Below are 20,266 nucleotides of genomic sequence, written 5' to 3'. Positions count from 1 at the left end.
TCCGCCCGCTCGCTGGCCCTGCCGCTTTCAATCGCGGCCGCCCCGCCCCCGGCCCCGGCCCACCCCCAGCCCCTCCTTCGCTCCCTCCCCACTCCGGGTCTCCGGCTCCCAACCCGGCCTCCGCCTCCCTCCGGACCCCTCCACCGCCCCTCGCCCCGCGCTTTTCAACCGGTTCCCGCTCTTCGCGGGACCGCCCGGCCCGGAGCTGTCCGCCGCGTGGTGCTGAATCCCCGGGCACTCCTGCTCTGCGCTGGAACTGGTGCCTTGCGGCCCCCTGCACCCCGCGGTCTTCGTCCGGGAGAGCAGCAGGCACGGGGCACTGGGTTGGGAAGGTCGGGGCCACTGAACCCCGGAAGTGCGCACCGTGTTGAGTTCCATCTGTGAGAACAGAAGGGCTGGTCCTAGGGTTGAGGGTTGACATTGGAGGACAGGCAGAGGGGTCATGTGGGAGATAGGTGAGAGCTTAGCCCAAAGCCCGCGAGTCTATCGCTGTCCTTAAATCCATCCTCCCCACCCAAGGACTGCGGCTGGATCCCCGTGCCGGGTCTGGGGTGGGGGCATGTCCTTGCCTCCCTGACCCCTCCCCATCCCCGTGAGAACTGCAGCCTGAGTCGCTAGAAGGAAGGTATTGGGGGGCGGGGTGTCAGAGGATGGTGCCTCCCCTTCCTTCCTGTAGATGACCTTTAAAGCTGCGACCCTCCCCCAACACACCCACCTCGTCCTGACCTCCCTAGCTTGCCCTCCAACCCCACTCTCATGTGCAAAGTGTATTTATGGCAGAGAGGTCAACCTGTGGGGGGGGAGGTGGCAGGGCCAGGGGCTAGGTAAGGTCAACCCTGTGGGACATGTTGGGGTTGGCAGGGGGATCTGCGAGGGGAGGGGCTGGGGAAAGGCTGCTGGAACTAGCTGCTGCGTGGGAGGAAGCCAGGCTGGAGCCAGAGCAGAGGGAGGACAGCTCTGAGAAGACACTCTTGACTCCTCCCTCCCACACTGGGACGGGACGGGGAAGGACTCCCCTGGGCAGGGGACGCTGGGTACTCCAGCTGTAGTGCCAGAATGCTGAAGGATTTGGGAAGGGGACCGCACCTAGATCCAGCCTGAGCCTGTGCTATCTGCCCCCCAGTGTCACACGCACAAGTACTGAGGGGCACAGCATCCTGACGAACAGTCCCCTGGCACTGCCCATTCTTCCACAGGTGTCAGTGGAGCCAAGGCCAGCTCAGATGCATGTTAATGAGCACATGCCAAGCCCAGGCCTCTCAGGCACACACACCCACATGTGCATGCGGCAGCTGGGGGAGGGGGTGACCATCACCAAGGATGAGCTTTTTGCCTGGACAGAGAAACCCAATGCCCCACTGCTCTGGAAAGAATAGCTTTCAAACAAAACAGACACACCAAACACAAACCTGATCGCTAATGGGAGGTGAGGTGACAGCAAGATAAAGGTTCGGAGTTGTCAGACAAGGCTAGGGAGACAGACACGCTGTCTTCCAGCTCTGGCTTGCCACCGGCTGCTCTCCCCTCCCTGGATGGTGCAGAGTGCCACTCCCTCGGGTAAGTGAGTAACGGGCCCCAGCAGCAGAGGGATTGACAGCAGGAGGGTGCCCAGGTTAGAGGAGCGGCTCAGCCATCCCAGCCACGCTCCAGCCCACTCACCGAGGCAGCCTCACAAAAGACACAGGGCTTTATAAACACAGATACGGTTATGCACAGCCCCAGCAAGTGGGCTGCACAATCCCCCCACAGCTCACGGACATGCAGTTAGACACAAACTATACACAGCCACCATTCCCAGCTGTACACACAGACAAGGACATAAATCCAGCCTCACACACATAGCTATACATGTGGACATGGCCACACACACATAGCAGTACACATAAGCACACAACCACATACACAGCTGAACACATGGACACAGCCATAATACATAGCTGTACATGTGGACATGCCCACATACATGGCTGTATACATGGACACAGAGCAACACACACAGCTTTACGTAAGAAAATGCAGCCTCATGCACACAGCTGTAGAGACACAGCCACACACACGTAGCTGCATACAATCAAAGCCACTACAGAGACGCTCCCGACTAGCCAGGTTTACACACCCCTATAACACAACCACACAGATACACAAAGCACAACAACACATGCACATGGCCACACAGCCATGCAGCCACCCACACAGATATCACATCCATCCACAATCACATCCTGCTGTCCACTTGGGCACAGACTCACCCAGAACACGGACGGCAGCCCCAAACATGGCTGCCTGTACTAAATGGAAGAAGACATGTACGTGTGTGCATCACACGTGCAAGAACATGGCACCCACAGGCACAGCAGGGACGTCCTCGACAGCCAGGAAGGTATCGGTTGAGAACCAACACACCGCCACAGACACAAAGGCACTGCTTGGAAGCAGACAATGGCAAGCTGTGAGCTCCCCACTCCTGAGTCCAAGGCCATTCTCCACTCAGCTCTCGCACCCCCTGCCCCTGCCTGCCCTCCAACAGCCCCCAGGGAGCCTCTGGGGCTGCTGCAATGCAGGGGCAGCTGTCAACTGGGGCCACAGAGCAAGGGAGTGGGGCACCCCTTCTCTCCGCCCCCCTACCCCTCAGGCACCTGGCCACATTCCTTCCTCTCCTTGTATTAGGGGGGGCTCCTGCCTGCTCCTGGCTATATGCATAGGATTCCCCAAGGTAGAGCAAACAAATAAATGCACAGCACAGATCCAGGTGAAACAAGAAAACCATCTGCTTTATTCTGAGTCCTGGAAGCTCCATGTGAGTCTGAAAAAACACAACAGGGGCGACAGGCCCCGCGGGCTGGTGCAGAAAATAGCCCTTGGCTCCTTTGGCCCTGGTAGCCAAGAGGGCAGTGAAGAGAAGGCTTAGCTAGAGGCCTGGGGCGGGGAAAGTAGGTCATCCTGGACCCTCGTGCCAGCCCAGGCCCAGGAAGTGAAGGAAGAAGAGGGCTGGAGTCTGTTCAGTTCCTTAGCATTTGCGCCCTGGGAAGGTGTGGGCCTTGGGTTACTCCTCGCCCTTCTCAGGGGTACTTGGCTCCCGGGGCCACTTGTTAGCCCCCAGAGGCTCCACCTCAGGGCCCAGATGTGGCTCCTCCAGGGGGCCCTCGCCCTCCAGGTCCAGCTCCTCAAAGGATGAGCCACTGGCACCTGACTCACTATAGCTATGCTCGCTGCGGGTGTCACCGTCGTCCCAGCAGCGGCTGCTGGCCCCAGGGGACAGTGTGGTGGCTGAAGTCTCCCGGCTGCCAGGCCCCACCTCCAGGCTTACAGAACTCGTGTCACTCGTGTCAGCTCCTGTAGCCAGAAGAGGGAGGGCAGGTTAGCAGGAGCCAGGACCCCCGACCTCCTCCAGGGAGAGGGCAGAGGCCCTTAGGCCAGGCCAGGCCAGCAACTCTGCAGGCGTCAGCTCATGAATAATACAGCTGCCCCAGCTCAGGAGGCTCCTCCCAGCTGCCCTCTCCCCTCTGTTGTGACTGGCTGCAGACAGAGGAGAGGGACACAACAGGGAGAAAGAAAGGGAGGAGGAAGAGATGGTGGCTGCTGTGGGCTCCTCCCCACACCCTGAATTAGCCTCAGCTCCCGGTACTCCCACAAAGCCCCTGCCTCCCCCACACCCCCATCCATTAAGGGCCACTCAGCCCTGAGGTGAAGGGTGGAGAGGAGAACAAAGAGGCCCAAGTAGTGTCCGTACCCGCCCCCCCCCACCACCCAGTTCAGGCTCAGAGGGCGGTGTGTCCATGGCCAGCTACACAGAACACTGCCAGAAGGCGAGAGGACTGGAGAATGGACCAGGAGGCCTGTGGCTATCCCCACCCTGCATGCCGGCTCCCAGGGGAGGAGCCATGTCCAGGAAGTCAGCTGGCCCCTGGCCTGGCCCATTGCAGAGGGGGCCCTCTGAGCCCTCACCTGAGGAAGGGGCTGGAACAGGAGACCCAGGGACAGGAGAAGGGTAGAGAATTCCTGAGAATTGCTCAACCAATCACGAGGAAGGAGGCACTGGAATAAAGAGTGCTGGCCCTTTAAGGGCTTTCTTCTGCTCTGCCTGGGGCAACCAGAGAAGCCCCTACCCACCCACCCCACCCACAGGTGGTTCCTGAGCCACAGGCAGCAGGAGGGGACGTTGAGAGCACACTGCCGCTGGCTGGGGAGTCCCTGGACAGGGCCTGGCCTGCACCTTCTGCCCCCAACACACCCTCAGTTCATCTCCCCCATTCAGGGGTGCTGAATGCTAGTTGGAAGGCGGGAGAGTGGCAAAAAGCTCAGCCTCACTAAGTGTAGGAATCCAGGCTGGGAAGGTTGATGCCCTCTCCCTTCCTGTGCAGAGGGTGGGCAGCTGTTGAACATCACAGAAGGTAAAGGGTGGGACAGCTTCTCCAGCTCCCATCTCCATGGTGATGGAGCCCTGAGCCAGGCACAGCTGGGACTGGGACTGTTTGGCATTTGGATTGGACCCTGGAGTTTCCTTGAGCCTCATCCGTGGCTTGCGGTAGGGTGGGGGAACTTGGGGTCTGCTCCTCCAGTCCCCTCAGTCCTGAGAGAATCTCCTCTGGTCCCTACTGGCAGAGATGAAGTGAGCCCAGGAAGTGCCAATCTGCTGGCCAAGGGCCCTCCTCTTGCTGGGGCCCCAAGAAGGGGGCCAGGGGCATGCAAAGTGGTGGAGACATGTACATGGAAGCCCAGGCTGAGCCTTGGGTTGAGAATGGTCACTCTGACCCTGGGGCAGGACTCCAGTCCCTTGCTCAGTCAACCCTTAAATGATAACCAGGGACCCGAGAACTGCAGGCCTGGAAGGAGGGGGATAGCTTCTCCCTGGCCCCATTGAACTGTCATTTCCTGCCTGATCACCTATCCAAAAGCTCTCCTGGGACCCCATACAGGAACCTGGCTGCCTACCAGCCAGCCACCTCCTCCCACCCAGCTGCTGAACTAGGAATGCTCAGAGGACAGCCCAGGGGTTCCCCTTCAGGTCAGGACCCAGCTAGCTAGGACACACCCTAGGGACATGTAGACACTTCTGACAAAGGGGCCCCTGACAGAGAAGCAGCATCCCTGCAGCCCATCAAGGTCTGCAGAGGAGCAGGTCCTGTGTCTCAGGGGAGAGGACACCAGACAAGGCAGGGCACCACTTCAATCCCCAGGGCTGCTGGAGCAGGGACGTGATACTGCCACCTTCATCCCGGTCCCTCCCTTCCCCTCTGCCCACAGCCGATGCAAGAAGATCAAATATTCATCGCCTCTCTGCAGCTAAATAATACATCAATGTAATAACAGGAGCAAGGCAGCTAATCACCCTCTTTCACCTCCTAGCCCAAGCCGGGGCCCCAGCGGGGAGGCAGGCAGGGACAGGCCAAGCCTTGGGCAGGCCGGGCACCTGCCACACACTGCTGTGCAAGTGGCATGCATCTGGTGGACAGACACTCAGGCCCACCCTGGGTGTCAGGACATATCCCATGAGATGGGCAGACCTCTTGGTCCCCACGCCAGGAGTGGGCGGGTAAGGCTGGTGGGGAGGACAGGCCGAGGAGGTGGGGGTGGGGGTGGGGGGGAGCTGTGGCTGCAGCCAGCTGCAGTGGATGTCAAGCAGTCCTTCAACACCCCTGGCAGGCAGTGTTTGGAAGGAAGGAAGCTGGGTGGGTGGGTCCAGCAGGGGGTGGCAGGCAGCAGAAGGAGGTTGTAGGAAGGTCAAGGCTCACCCCCTTCCTGCCCTGTCTGGGCCTGCTGACCTTGTGCCATGTCCTGTGCCCACAGTAGTGGCACTGAAGAGTGTCTGCCGGGCACAGCCAGGCGGGTGGGAGTAGCCCCATGGAGGTAATTAAGTGGCAGATGAAGTTAACTCTGTTGGACATGGGCCCTAGGGAGTGGTGACTGCCTCCCAATACCTCCCGCCCCTGTTAACACATGCCCCTCTAGGGTGACCTTGGCTGCTGAAGACTGGATGGCCAAGGAAGTCTCCTAAAGGAGGAGGTGAAGGGGGACAGCCCGTCTCCCCCCAGCCCTTACCACTCCCAGAGGTCACGGACCTCAAGGAGTCATACCAGGTTCCATCAGGATGGCCAAGAGTTGGGCTCCCTGGCACCATCTGGGATGTCACCAGCAGGGCCCCTCACTCCTGGGGACAGCCATGAGGTCACAAGAGGTCATAACAATAGCAGACAGGTGGGCTGAGATCAGGCGGGAAACCTGCTGGCCTGCATCCGGGGTATTAAGGCTGCCAGTAGGTAGGCTGGCTCCCCTGGAAGGAGCAGGGGTCTGATCGCCAGACTCACTCTAGGTCAGGCCATTGCCCAGCAGGCTTCACCTGGCTCCCCTCTTTCTGGTATCTGGCTGGGGGCTTGCCCCTGCTTGTACCCATTAGCTTTGACAGGGAGAAAGCAGCTGGCCCTGGGTGGGACCCTACACTGGGACCAGGAGGACACCTTGTTCTTCTCCTTACCTTCTAGATCCAGTGCTAATTTTACTTCCTGATGAGCTCCACTCAAGTGATTCCTTCACTGAGCAGTGTCAGCCTCCCACTCCCTGAGATCTGTGTCTCTAAGGGTGCCCCTGTGGCATCTGAAGAGAACCTGGGCAGGGTCTTTGCATCTGTGTTGCTAGGGGTAATGTGTGTGAATCCACATCTATGTGGCTCCACGCATCTGGGAAGAGATAATTCTGCACGTGGGCCCTAGGAGTAGGTGTGTCTCCTTCTTCCACCTCTGTCAACCCAGACCAAGAGAGGGGCCTCCTCAACCACGCCCCTGGCTCCAGGAGAGGGCTGCAGGCAGGCCCCACCCTCACTCCCCGACCCCCTGTACCTGTGCCATCCGTAGGGATGTCACTAGCCTCCACAGGCCCCCGGCTTTTCCGCTCTGTCTCCTTGACCTCGGGCACATAGAAGTCCCCCTGCCGTGCTAGCGGGCACATGAAATGGATCTGGTCTTGCTGGTAGATCTCCAGCCGGGGGTGAGCACACAGCTTCCGCTCCTAGCCAGAGGGTGGCAAAAGGAAGAATGAATTCTACAGGGCCCCCAGCCCACTTGTCTCTTAGGTGACTCCAGAATCTGTCGACAGCCTCCTCCCTCCGGGGGGACTGGCCCTACCCCCGCCCCCCGCCCCAATCTCTCCCAAGCCCAAACCTCTGCTGAGGAAGCCCACCCAGCGCACCCTAACAGCAGGGCCCCACACTTCAGGGAGCAGTGGTCTGAGGACCCAGGAGTCCTTGGGACAAGACCTAGGGCAGGTGTGAACCCAGAAAACTGCCACTGCTAATTCTATACATATGTCTGTGACTAAAAGGTTATTCCAAAAAGCACTGGTCTCACAGAGGCATTAAGCTTAGCATCCCTGGACCACCCCAGGACAGAGACCCACGACTATGATCCCAGGAGCCTAAGCCAAAGCAAGGTGTGACCTGCCACACTTTCTTTTCCAGTACTCCTTTCTGTGACCTCCTCTCCACCCTGGACAATGCTGACTGACCAACAGATGTCAGAAGAGGCCAGTGCCCTGACCTCTAGCCCCTACCCTTGCTGACATGTTACCGACAGATCCAGGACAGGGGTTCCAGGCCAGCTAAACCTCCCTTCTGCTCCAGGCTTGTACCAGTTTCTGAGGCTATTACATGTGGTTGGTCTTCCCTCTCCTCACACCTGGGCCCAGGGTTTCAGCAGCCCGGCCCCTGGAGCAGCCATAGAGGAGGAGGCCAACCCTGGGCTGAAGAGGCAGGCAGACCAAGTAGGTCTAGCAGTGGGCATTACCCTGACTACCCTCTGGGCTGAAGTACTAGCGTCTAGGGAAGCCCTCGAGTTTTGAGACAGGCATTCCACTCCCCTCTGCCTGGACACAGCCTGATACTCCCCAGCCTGGGGTGTGTGGAGGTGGCACAGAGATGAATGCCAGAGCTGCCCTAGGGCAGGCAGGAGCAACCAGAACGGGGGTCAAGTGTCTCCTGCTTGGAGCCCGCCCTCCTTTCCTGTGATGGAGCGCAATTACCCACTAAGATGACTGTGCGGCTCCTGCCCTGTCAAGGCTCACCCGCCAACCTTCACAACACAGCTATTTATAGCACCCGCCCGGCTCTCACCATGAGCTCTGAAATGAGCCTTCCACTTAGTGGTAATGAAAGACTTATCGCCTGGTGGGGAGAAGCCACTCCAGGCCCTCCACTTGTCTGCCCACCTGGCCAACCTAGGATTAAGGGAACCCCCCAGTTAAAGTGAAGAGGGACAAGAAAAGGAGGCCACAGGGAAAGAGGGAAGGAGGAGTGGGCCCGAGCAGCCAGCTGGAGGGAAGGTTCCTCCAGGAAGCCATGTGGGGTGGAGGGCCTGGCCCCAGGTCTAGCAGCAGCTTGGCCGTAACGCCATGGGTGTCCCAGACAAGGCCTTTCGTCCTCAGTCTGTGTGCTCACTGCAGAGTGGGGTGCCCTAGTCCTGACACCTCCAGGGTCAGTGAAGGAAATCATTTTTTTTTATATAATTTATTTTTGTTGTTGAGAATACACACAGAACATACACCAATGCAGTAATTTCTACATGTACAATCCAGTGACACTGATCACATTCTTCAAGTTGTGCAGCCATTCTCGTTCTCCTTTTCTGAGGTGTTCCTCCCTCATTAACATAAACTCACTGCCCCCCTAAGTTACCTATCTAATCTTTTGAGTCGCTGCTGTCAATTTGATACCATAGGAAGTCATTATTTTTCATGTTTGAAGCCAAGTGTTGTTGCCAACCTGGTACCAGCTCAGGAGTCCACCTCCCCACTCATCAAGGGCAGCTGTAGGGGCCTGGAGTACAACAGACACAGGTGGTTTTTCAACAGCACTTCCTAGCCTCAGGGAAGGGCCAGCCACCCCCAGCTCTTCCCATCTCTGAACACACCGATGGCTGCCTAAGGCTGCCTAGGCTTTTCCACCTACTCTGTGGCTATGTGGATACCCACCCAGCCCTGGCCCAGAGGGGAGGCTAAGCAAGAACACAACATCAGGAAGCAAGAGGTACTCAAGTCTAGGGAGCAGGTAAGAGACGCTGAAACATCAAGACCCCTCTGCTGCCAGCAATTGGGAGCAGGCACCTGCCTGTTTGCTGAACCCCACTCAGCAAACTGGGCCCAGTCACCAGGGCCAGGATCAAGGCAGTTCCCTGAAAAAGGTCCAGGTCCTTCCCTGGTGGCCAGAGGGAACAAAAGGTCCCCTGAATCCAGTCAGAGAATGGCCATCACCAGCATCCCCATGTTCTGGACATTCGAAGGGTCCAAAGGCTGCAGCTGAGCAGCTGTTGGTCACCTGGTGGCCCACCATTTCAGGGCTGTAGATGACGGGCTCTTGAGGATGTTCTAGGGACCAGAGCCTGTGTCCATTCAGAGTCCAGGGATACTGGACTCTAGCACAGCCCCCCGTTGGTGCTCAAGCTACCTCCCCAGCGTCCGTTCTGGATGAACTTGGCAGGAGCAGGATAAGAGGGAGTAGTGCTCTTTCTCCCCTCCCTTTTAGGCCAGGAATCAGGGTGGGTAGCGCTCGGCAGCCACCCTGTGCCACCTGCTCTGACAGCCCCCTCATTGGCAGGCAGGAGGCAGCTCTGCGGCTGCTCTGCGCATCTGCCTCCTCCGGAGAGAGCCCAGCTCTGAAGTTGCCTGGCTGTGGACAGCCCCGTTGCCATGGAAACTGCATCCTCCATCCTTGCCGTTGCCTTCATCTCAAAGCCATCGGGAGAACAGAGGAACGGGGGAAACAGAGGAGGGAGAGAAAACTGTGGCCCGGCTACACAGCCTTTCCTTCCCTGCCCAGCCCTCCCTCCTCACAGCATCCCACACAGGGAGCGCCAGCTGCCTAAGCCTGCCCCCAGGCCCCTGGGAACAGCCTTGTACCCAAGCTCAGCCTCCCTGCTGCCACCTTGGGGCCCCTGACCCCCCCAGTGGACAGGGGCATGGAGCTAATTAAAATCTCATTGACAGTTCAGCCCCAAATCATAACACGTGCCAGTGCCAGGTCCTGACAAAATTCAGACTCAGAGAGAGGGGAGAATGGGCAGGGAGAAGGCAAAGGGGCAAACTTCAGCCCAGGCCTGCAGGCAGGAGAAAGCTTATACTTGACCCTGTACCCCCTCATGGAAGACCTCTCTCCCCTCTCCATGCTCTGCCCACTAGGCAAGAATGGGTCTGGTGGGGGTTTGGGATGGAGGGTGAGGGACAGAACTAGTCATATGCCCTGTCCCTGAGTGATCAGGCAGAGAGGACAAGCCCTTCCCTCCCAGCCAGGTACAGCCTCACAGGGAGGAAGGACAGCCACAGCCAGGTCTCAGGTCATCACTGCACAGAAGGAGCGATGGCCCCAGGGCAGCATGTCGAGGAGGTGGTAAATATTGGAAAATCGTCAGAGGAAGGCAAGGCCAGCTGCCTCTCACTCAGCTAGCCCCAGGGAGCCCTTGGTGAGCCAATGCAGATGGACAAGGACACCAGCTCAATGCCATACTGGGCTGGTACCGCTAAGGGGCTTGAATGGGCCTGGAGTCCTCCCAGCCCTGAGCACACTGCCTCCTACAACCCAGGTAGCCAGGGGCTTGAGGAAGCATTGCTGGGACAGGGGAACCTGTTCTGGCCACTGAAGCCACTGGCCATCTGACAAGGCCAAAGCCCAGAGCAGTTACAGAGACTCAAGGAAACTGTAAGAGTCCTCTCCAAAGTGGGGGAGATGCAGACACCCACAATCCTCCCCACCTAACAGGAAGAAGCCAGAGCAAATCACGCCAAGGTGGTAAGAGGAACTGCTGGAAACTAGACTCAGGAGTTCCAGTCCCTCAGACACACCTCCAGGGCTTCCCTCCCACTACCCTGCACAAAGAAACAGAGGGTGACTTGAGATACTACCCATGATGCAAGTGTTTCCTCGGCCACCAACACTGGCTCACCCACTCAGGGATGCTGGTGGACAAGGGAAGGTGCAGCTCACCAAGATCACACAAGGCTGCCGCAGTGCCACTGCCTTGGCCACCTTGGAAACATACCACACTCCTTCCTTCCCTCAGGCTGAGCTCACCTCCTGGGTGGGGGTGGGGATAAGCATTCAGCCCATAAGCTCAGGGCTCTGCAAAGGGTCAGATCAGTGTGCTAGGCCAAGGTCTCCCCACAGGACCCATGGCGCCTCTGCCAGCTCATCTTACTGAATCAGAAGGAGGTGAGGCAAGAGAGATGAACTGGGCTTGCTCTCAGAGTATCGGCCTGTATCCTGGCTTCACTGGGCGTGGCGCAGGAAGGCAGAAGAGGTCAGGCCCAGGCTGGAGACTGAGTGCAGATCCTGGCTCCAGGCTGCCCAGAGGCTGGGTCTGCTCAGAGCTAGGTGACCTCAAATCCCCAAAGGGAGGGGGCAATGAGTCTGGGCCAAGGACCGGGACACACAACTATACAAGCTCTGCGTCCAGAAAGGGATGAGGTCTGCCCGACCTGTCCCTGTCCCCACCCCACCACAGCCCCTCACCTCCTGCCTCAGGGTGAGGGCCCCTGGACTTCCCTCACCCACCCTGAGCTGCCCAGTCCTACCCATCCCTCCACACTCCAGGCTGGACAGCAGGGCAGCCACCCAGCCAGCAAACAGCTGTTGCATCCCACCCGAGGTGGTGGCCTCTCCTTGCTGGGTGAAGCGAAGCATGCTGATTTTTAATTACACAGATACTGACATGCCTCCGCCTGCACTCGCACAGCGGTCCCTGAGAGTGGGGGCTCAGACCCCCAGGCAGCCGATCTGCTTTGCATGTGCAAAGTGCACGCGGGAGACGGCACAGCAGGGAGGCTGTGGCTAGAACGTAGTATGTTGTTATTATTCTGCCCAGGAACTTCTGTCAACTTCCTTCTCCTGGGCTCCCTCTCTTCCCCATTAGACCTCCCAAAAGCCTTTGGCCCAGAACCAGAGCTTGTCTGTTGGGCAGGCAAAGACAGCACTGGGAGCCACGCAGTGCCAACAGGGAGAGCCTTCAGAGGGGCTGGTGAACACCTCTGGCCTCCTCCCCATATAGGAGGGCCCAAAGCCCTGAGAACAATGGGCAAAGGAGACAGAGAGCAAGAGATGGGGCCACCTGGGAGGGAGAGAGGGAACAGGAGGTGGCAGAGGGCCCCAGGCAGGAGTTCAGAAACTTGGCCTGGCTACTGACAAATGGGTGGCTTCCCTCTGGTCCTCAGTTTCCCCAACTATGAATTAAAGGGGTTGGAACAGATGATCTCAAAAGAAATGAGGAAATGGAAAAGATGAATAAAAACATCAATTATTTAAAAACAGAATGAATGTATGTTTGGAAAACCCAAAAAGAATCAACGATGAAACTATCACAAACACTAAGATCACAAAATCAACAAAAGGCCAGTCCATTTTTCTGTGCAGCAGTCAGCCAGTTAGAAAATATAACAGAAGCAAGAGATGAAGGCCCTCTCAGAGTTGGGTCTAGCCCAGGGCTGGTCTGGGGACTCCACATTCAGGGAACAGAGGAGCCAGGCAGGCTGAGCAGGTTGGGTGGGAGCCTGGGGAAGTCTGCAGTAATGGAAGGTGTGAGGCAGAGCGGGGCGGGAGAGCGGGGTGCTGAGCCTGGCACCCCAGCCTGCTGTGCCTGCTGCTGCCACTGCCTGGGGACTTTTCATTTTCACCTCAGAGCCGGCAGCTCGCCATGCAATTTACACCTCTGCTCATCTCCCTGGCATTACCTAGGCCCTGGCTTCCTGGGTAGCCTATAAGGGGGCCTGGGAGGCAGTTAAGCACCAGGGTTGGCTGTGGCACTGAGAAGCTGGGGGAAAGAGTCCCTTGAATCAGGCGCAGAGGCCACAGGTCCTCAAGTGCCCTGGTGCCAGGTGGCCTGAGAAGCCCCTGACCCAGCAGCCATGCCCAGCCCTTCCTTGCCCCAGACCCAGATGGCCAACCCCAACCCCAGCTCAGCCAGCTCTGGCCTTCCTGGGCCCTCATGGAGCAGGACCAGAGGGCAGGGGAGCACGAGGGTAAGCACCCTATGGGGAAATGGGCTAGAGAACAGGGGAGTCAGCCCCAGGACGCTACCGCTCTCCCTTCCAAACCTGGGGCAGGGAGCCACAGCCCTCCCAGACGGCCCTCCTACCACAGCAGGCTTCTAGCCCACCCCTCTCCTAGGTCCAGCCACTCTTCGTCATGTCTGTGCAGACAAGGACCTTGAGCCCTGTCCGGCTCACAAGCTGACAAAAATGTTGCTGACTGATTGATTATCCAGCAGCAGGAAGGCTGCTCGGTACAGATGGAGCAGTGAAGCCAAGCACCTGGAAGCCAGAGGAGTCCGGAGGTGCCAGAGGGGAAGGACAGGTGGGCAACTGGGAATGGAGAGGTGGGGGGAGGAAAGGATGAGGTGGAAGGTGAAGGCTCTGAATTTCATCTCCCACTGGCCAATCTCTGATGGGCCGCTCCACCCCTCCGGAAAGCCCTTTCCTGTCTTGGAGCCCCAGGTTTCCTGTCTGATAACTCGACAGATAGCCTCTCCTTAGCTGTGGGATCTGCTAAAGGGCAAGGTCCTTCTGTCACCTGCTCAGAATCTCTCCTCCCTCCCTAGCCCCCGGAATCCCAAGCTTTGGGAGAAGAGCAACAGTTCTTGGTAAGTCCCATCTGCCTGAGGACGAAGGCTCCCTCTGGGTTGTTGATGGCTCAATCCTACAGCACTAACCAGACAAGTCTCAGCCTCCAGGGTCCTACAGGGCTGCCAAGCTACGATATCCGAGCTGATATTTCGAGAGTGGTGGCTCCCACGCCCGCCCCAGCAAAGGCTGGCCTTGTGCTTTCAGTCTTGAGAATGGGGGTGGGAGGAGGGAAGCCAGAGAGGCTGGAGAGCAGGTGTGAGTGCCTGGGCCAGCAGAAGGAAGAGGCCTGGGGCCCTCTCCTCAACAGTCATGGGGAGCTCCCTAAGGTGTGCCAGGGAAGCCAAGCCTTGGTACAGTGGGGCGGGGGGGTTAGCTCCTCCTGGCTTGGAGGTATCTGAAGGCTACTCTCAGCTAACTTCTGGTACCCTCTGGCTCCTCTTCCTCCTCTCCCTATGCTTGGGAGTCCTGTTTTGAAGCTCAGGCTGAACACCATCACTCATCTGCTCAGACATTAGCTGTGGTTCCTAGCGCCTGGAGGACCCAACCCAATCTCCCGGGCCTAGATTCAAAGTCATTGATAGCTCCTCCCAACTCTTGCTCTTCTCCTGCCCTGCTGCCACTTTAGATACACAGCCAGGGCCCTCACCAACCCTCTGCTCATGCCAGAGCCTCTGTCTGACCTGCCTTCCCACCTGGTGAATCCTTCAAGGCTGACCCCAAATGCCACCAACTCAGAAAGGCTGCTTTGCCTTTCCCAGTGAATCTATCCCTCCTCTCCCCAGGCATGGTCAAGTCCTGTGGCCGGGGACGATGGGAGTGGAAAGTGTTCTAGGGGCTGTCACTTGGCCCCAGGCTCTGGCAGTGCTGAAGATGCCCTCCTCCCTGTGCCATGGCAGGCCAATTAGCAGGTGGCAACACTGGCACATGAGCCAGTCCTGGAGCTCCAGTGAGGGAAGCCTGGGAATGTAGCTGCCTCCACCTCACTAAAGGTGAGGACATGAGTACCGGGGAGGCACCTGCAGCAGCTGTTTCCTTGCCTGCAACAGCTGCCTAGACCTCCCTTAACAAGGGCTGGTTGGGCAAACAGACAGGCAGGCCCTGCCTCAGTCTCCCAGACTGGCAGCCTATGCTCCCGACTCTGCCCATGAGGGCTGGAGACAAATGGTCAAGTGGGTATTGCTCTACGTGCTGCCATCCCAGACCCACCCAAATTGTGGGCACTACCCCATATTCATGACCAGTGAGTCTCTGTCTCCTGGGCCTGGCCCCACTCATGAAAGGGGCAAAAGGCAGGTAGCTGTCAGAATGATCCTCAGCTCAAGGGGCCCAGTCTGGATTCAGCCACTGCTTCACTCTTTAACCTTGGGTAACCTCCCCTCCCCAGGCCTGTCTCTCGGTTTGTAAAACGATGGGGAAGCTGGCTTTGATTAGGCCCCTCTGACTGCCTCCTCACTGGTTTCCCCCATGACCAGAGTAGTGCTGCAAAGAAGAGGCCGTGGTCAATAACTCTGAATAAGTGACTAGACTGGCAAGGGGGCTCCCCTTATTAAAAACAAAGCTTGGAACACCCTCCCTCATTAGCTCAGCAGATGTGACACGCATGGGGGAGGGGATGATCCCAAATCTCACATTACCCTTAGGGCACCCTCACCTGGGCTCTCACTGCCAAGGCCATGCTGCTCCCCACTGGTGTTCTGGCCCCAGCATGGACTTAGACCCCTCACTGGCTGCCTCGGAGTCAGTGAGGCAGGCTAAGGGGAAACAAACACAGGGGCTAGCTTCTGAAGACCAGGGAAAGGATCCAGGTTCTGACCTGAAGCTGCACGCTTCCTCGGGCCCACAGCTCGGCAGGCGGACCCACTTCCACAGGCCCGATGCTCCTTCGTTCCCAGCTGGCTGCCCCCTAGCACTGCCTCTGATCACCCATCACTCAGGAACTCAGCCTCAACCACCCCAGAGGAGTCTGCACCCTGTGGCTCCCAGGGCTCCCCTCCAAGCCCAGCTTCAGTCAGTCATGCTCCCCCAGACACAACCGCCTCTTCTGGGGGCACCGCGCCTTCCTGTGCCTTCCAGCTCCACTCACTCTGCAGCTGCCACAGCATCCTCAGGCCCTGGGACAGACAAGCAGCTGACTGCCTCTCTCAGGACAGAGGTTTTCAAACCGATTAAGCCCCAAAGCCCTCCTGCAAGCTAAAGCTCGTGAGGTCATCTGGTTTGTACAACCCAGAGGCAGAGCTGTTCTATTTGAAGCAGGTAATGGTCTGAGTGCGGCCCCCACCCCTGGCTGCCGGTCACAGGGGCACCTCAGCAGAGCCTCTAGGCTCCCTCCCCAGCAGTCAGGGGTCCTTGCCCACTTCAAACTCCTGGCATAACAGCCCAAGTCAACCCAGCAGTCTCAGAAACTGCCACCACGGTTCTAGTCACCACCTCACTATACTCCTCTCGGCAACCGCTACCCACTTCGTTCTAGTTCTATGGATAAAGGGCCAGGTCTGGCCTCCAGGGCCTGCCTGCACTCCTAGAGCCTGATGGAGCAGTCGCCACATGGACAATGCCCTACGTCTCCCTGAACATGGGAGAAAATGCCTAAACTGTTTTACAAGAACCCTTCCCTGAAAACTCCCAGAAAGCAAAAACCCCGGTAAGAGGGAATATAGAAAAGATCCTGCATCCTGTTGTGTGAAAAGTCAGGCGTGGGGAGTTTGGCTGAATCAGTCTAACACTCAAACTAACTCCTCCCCCAATTGCTACAGACAGACATGAGCCTGATACCTTGCTCAGGGGACCTTTCACACATGGTCCCCAGGCCTGCCACTGAGTCCTGGCCTGCCCTACATGCCCAGAGCCTTCCCTGGACACTTGCTGAGATTGGTTCCACCCTGAGGTGAATTCCAAGGGCTCTGCAATTGCTCTGAGCTGACATTCAGGTCCTCTCAACTCTGTGACCCTGAAAGCTCAAGGAGCTCAGCTCCCTCCTGCTCCCTCCTGCAGCTGCCAGAAGAGGGCTCCTTCCTGGGGCTTAGGGAATGGTCTCCTTCTGCCCTAGAAGCCACCTCCCGCACCAGTAAAGTGGCCTGACAAAGCTGTGGTATCTTCCATGTAGAACCACAGTCACATAGTACCCAGGACCCTTCATACACACACTGTCCCAGGGTGCTTGGCCTGGGGCCCCTAGTAGTTTATGCAGAGAAAGACAAAGTTCCAGGCCCTGTAGCTCAGTTTGCTGGAGAGCCAGGGGGTGTCATGCAGACCACAAAGCTGGGTTCCAGTCGTCCCTTCCAGAATCCCCACACAGGCTTCTCTTTGGGCTCCTCAAAGTGACACCCCAGGCCACTGATGTCCCATGAGGCCAGCTCTGCCCCAGCTCAGGCACATCTGCAGCTGTAGGCCATTAGCTGCTCCCCACCTCCCCCAGCAAAGCTCTCTGAGGCCCATCACCCCCTCTCCTGGCCCCAGCCTCTGGAGCAGCAGGCAAGCCTGCCAAGCCCTCCCACCCATCCTCCTGGCAGTAGGGCTCCTGGCCTCCCTCACCCCTCCTAAAAAAAAGCTAGCAGCTGCTGTCATTCCATTTGAAGCACCTCCACGGCAGGCCTAGCCTCAGAGCCAGAAAGAGGCGAGAGTGCGCATGCACACACAGTCCGCTAAGGGCAGCCAGCTGTCAGGGCTGGGAGAGTCAGAAGCGCCCAGAGCCTCATTAGCAGCCTCCTTTCTCTGACCCTAGGGCGGTGGGGAAAAGGGCAAGGGTGGGAAGGAGCCTTGTACTCCCTTCTCTCTGACTCCTAGGCTGAGAGGCACAGGGCCAGCCCCCTGTCCACAGCAGGCAGAGACTGGCACACAGAGCCAGCCTCTCTCTCATTGCTTACCCGACTTTGTTTCCCAGGGTACAAGGTTAGTCTAAACACAGGGGCACAGAAGGAGCAGAGGACCCTGGGCCATCCCTCTACTTTGGGCAACCTGGAGTCCCTCGCCCTTGCAGCTGGTGGCCAAGCCCACACAAGCACGCTTCCTAGACATTTGGAGAGAAGCCCCCTGCCTTCCCCCTATATCCCTGGTTTCCTCATCCCAGATACAAAGAGGATGGTACTGTCCCTGCTCCAGCCCCCACCCGAGGAGTCTCAGCCCAGAGCATGGCTGATGGCTCCCACAGGAGGGGGAGGAAGGAGGAAGGGCTTTCATCAAAAAGGTGACGTCAAAACTAGGCAACTTGTGAAGCTGTCAGGGGCCGGGAAATTTGGACAAAGGTGTCTAAAAATAAACCCCTGAAGCCAGGAAAAGGCTTTGGTGGCTGAGTTGTTTGCAGCCACACCACATGTCCATGGTCTGTTCTGAGGTCTGGAACCTGGGAAGTCTCTTCCCAGGGGTCCTCTTCCAGATTGGCCCCTAGGGTTGAGGATGGCACAAATGGGACCCAAGAAAACATACACCAGCCGTTCCTTGGGTGAGATGAGTGAGGCTCACCCTCAGGAGGCATGCTGAGCAGGCCTAGGACACTGAGGTCTCCCTGTCCTCACTGCCAGCCAGCTCCCCCAACTCCTGCCTCACCCTACCCCTCAGCCTCCAGCCCCAACCACACACCCAGGCAAGCACACCCCTGCCCAGCTCCCGTTCTGGCTGCCACCCTTCAGCTCACAAAGGAGACCCGTCTCTGTCCTCTCAGCCCCCTGCCCTCCCTGCCACGACAGCCCTCCCATTTCCAGGTCTTTTCACCCTGTTTCTTCCCTTCCTGTCCTTGGCCACCAAAGCCACAGCTGGTGTTTCAGGCCCTGTCTGAGGTCCCATTTCCATCAAGGCCAGACCCTCTCCCCCAAGCTGGTCTGGAGAACGAAGCCACGAGTCTCCTCCAAGTTCCACAAGCTCCCACCCATTCTTTCTTTTCCTGTTCCCTGACCCCAGCCACGCTGGCCACACCCTCTGCACAGCCCTGCCTGCCACAGGCCATCAACCACCTGCCTGGCCCTAAAGAGACTAGGAGGCTCAGGGCAGCCTCCCAGTTAAATACCAATGCCCACATCCAACCCTTTCTAAACTCCAGACTCTCGGTACACACGTCAGTGTTGACCCCACACCACCACCTGATGTCTCTCATCAGGCAGCTCCACTGACACAGCCCACAGAGCTGATATGCCCTCCAAACCACGTCTTCCCTCAGTTCCCCACATCTCAGTGAAAAGCACCACTACCTGCTTACCCATCTGCTCAGGCCAGAGGGAACTGGAACCTTCTGTGACTCCTCCTGTCCCTCCCCTCCCACAAAATCCAACCCACAAGTCCATCAGCTCTACCCCCAAAACAGATCATTAATCTCCCCACTGTCTGCATCTCTATAGCCACTACACTAGCCCAGCCACCACCATTTGTGGCTAAGATTCACAACAGCCTCCTAAGCACCCTACCCAGCCCCTCTGATTCATAAACCAGGTCCACCCTGGCCAGGGAAGGGGTAGCCCATCTTGTAGAGACGTGGCTTGGATCCTGGTACTTTCCTGGATGGAAACCTACAGTGACTTCCAATGCCCCTCTCCCTGCTCTGCCTACAACCAACTCCCCAAAGGTTCTTTTAGGACTCTGCCTTAGAGGGTCCTCCTCAGAGATGCTACCGATGACCACTCTGTCCAAGCTGGTCCCCCTGGCTTTTCTCACCACTGCATCCTGTTCTCTTCTAGCCTGTCTCCCATTTGTCTGACATCCATTACCTATCTCCACCACCTATTTTATGCCTATTTCACGCACCAAAGTCTCGTTGCGCCCTGCACAACACGTGGCACACAGACATTCAAGTCGAATGAATGAATAAACAATGATTTCCAAGTCCAACCTGAGGTCATTTCCCTGGTACCCAAGTTTACAAAAGGTTTTCAGAGAAGGGATATGCAACAGGGTAAGTTTTTTAAAAAAATCTGTGGACAGAGACCCCCATCAGACCTCCTATAGCTGTCTTTCCTCCTTCCTCTAGGTAGGTCAGGCTGCCAGTGTTACCACTGACCAGGCCAGAAAGTGAAGGAGATAGGGCCTGACATTGCTGCCCTACTCCTGGGTTCAGGGAACAGACCTGGCTCAAGGGCCTCAGGCCCAGGTGCCCTGAGCCCATGCAGCATATGGACACCTAAGACCTGCCTAGCAGCTGAGAGCCTCAGAGCCCTTGCTCTGCAGTCTCCAGCAGGATGGGGACAATGTGGACCTGCCCACCCATCTGAGCACTAAGAATGTCTCAGGTAGAAGACGGCAGGACTGACAAGCCAGCTTTCTGAGCAAGCTCCCTGTGCTCTTACGAGATGCTCTGGGGAGACACAGTAGCCTCTGCTCATCTTCCCAGCTCCACATGCAACTAGTCCATAGGATGCCCAGGGCTCTATCCTCCCCAGGCCTCTTCTCCTCACAGTGTAGGCAGCCTGGGCAGTCCTCCCCAGCTCCCACCTATACACCAGGCCTGTATCTTACCTTGATGTAAGCATCCAGGGCAGGATGGACACGGCGGATAGCCAACCAGATGGACAGGGGGGTGGTGTAGGGGAAGGTAGCTGTCACCACGTGGCTGGGTGCCGGGAAGGAGAACACCTTGAAGCCAAATTTCTGGTAGAGGTGGATGAGCTCAGGGGAGGGCGACTCCTCACCTTCACTCAGGATGCTGCCCACGGCACAGCGGCACTTCTCAGGGGACACCTGGGGAGACAGA

At 57.8% G+C, this 20,266-nt stretch overlaps 1 protein-coding gene across 2 annotated transcripts in view; it reads right to left on the bottom strand.

The window, feature by feature from the left end:
* Positions 1 to 2,750: 2,750 nt before the first annotated feature.
* TEX264 (testis expressed 264, ER-phagy receptor) overlaps positions 2,751 to 20,266 on the bottom strand; it is a 37,491-nt gene continuing 19,975 nt past the window's right edge. For both annotated transcript variants that reach the window (XM_049862499.1, XM_049862500.1), the window contains 3 exons: positions 20,032 to 20,253; positions 6,834 to 7,002; positions 2,751 to 3,333 (listed from right to left, as the gene is read on the bottom strand). In XM_049862499.1, the coding sequence (XP_049718456.1) occupies positions 3,044 to 3,333; positions 6,834 to 7,002; positions 20,032 to 20,253 (681 nt within the window). In that variant the 3' untranslated portion in view covers positions 2,751 to 3,043. The remainder of the gene's footprint in view (positions 3,334 to 6,833; positions 7,003 to 20,031; positions 20,254 to 20,266) is intronic.

The sequence above is a fragment of the Elephas maximus genome, chromosome 20, assembly GCF_024166365.1.
Source record: "Elephas maximus indicus isolate mEleMax1 chromosome 20, mEleMax1 primary haplotype, whole genome shotgun sequence".
In the NCBI taxonomy this organism is placed as follows: domain Eukaryota; kingdom Metazoa; phylum Chordata; class Mammalia; order Proboscidea; family Elephantidae; genus Elephas; species Elephas maximus.
This window is presented reverse-complemented; position numbering and strand designations above follow the sequence as displayed.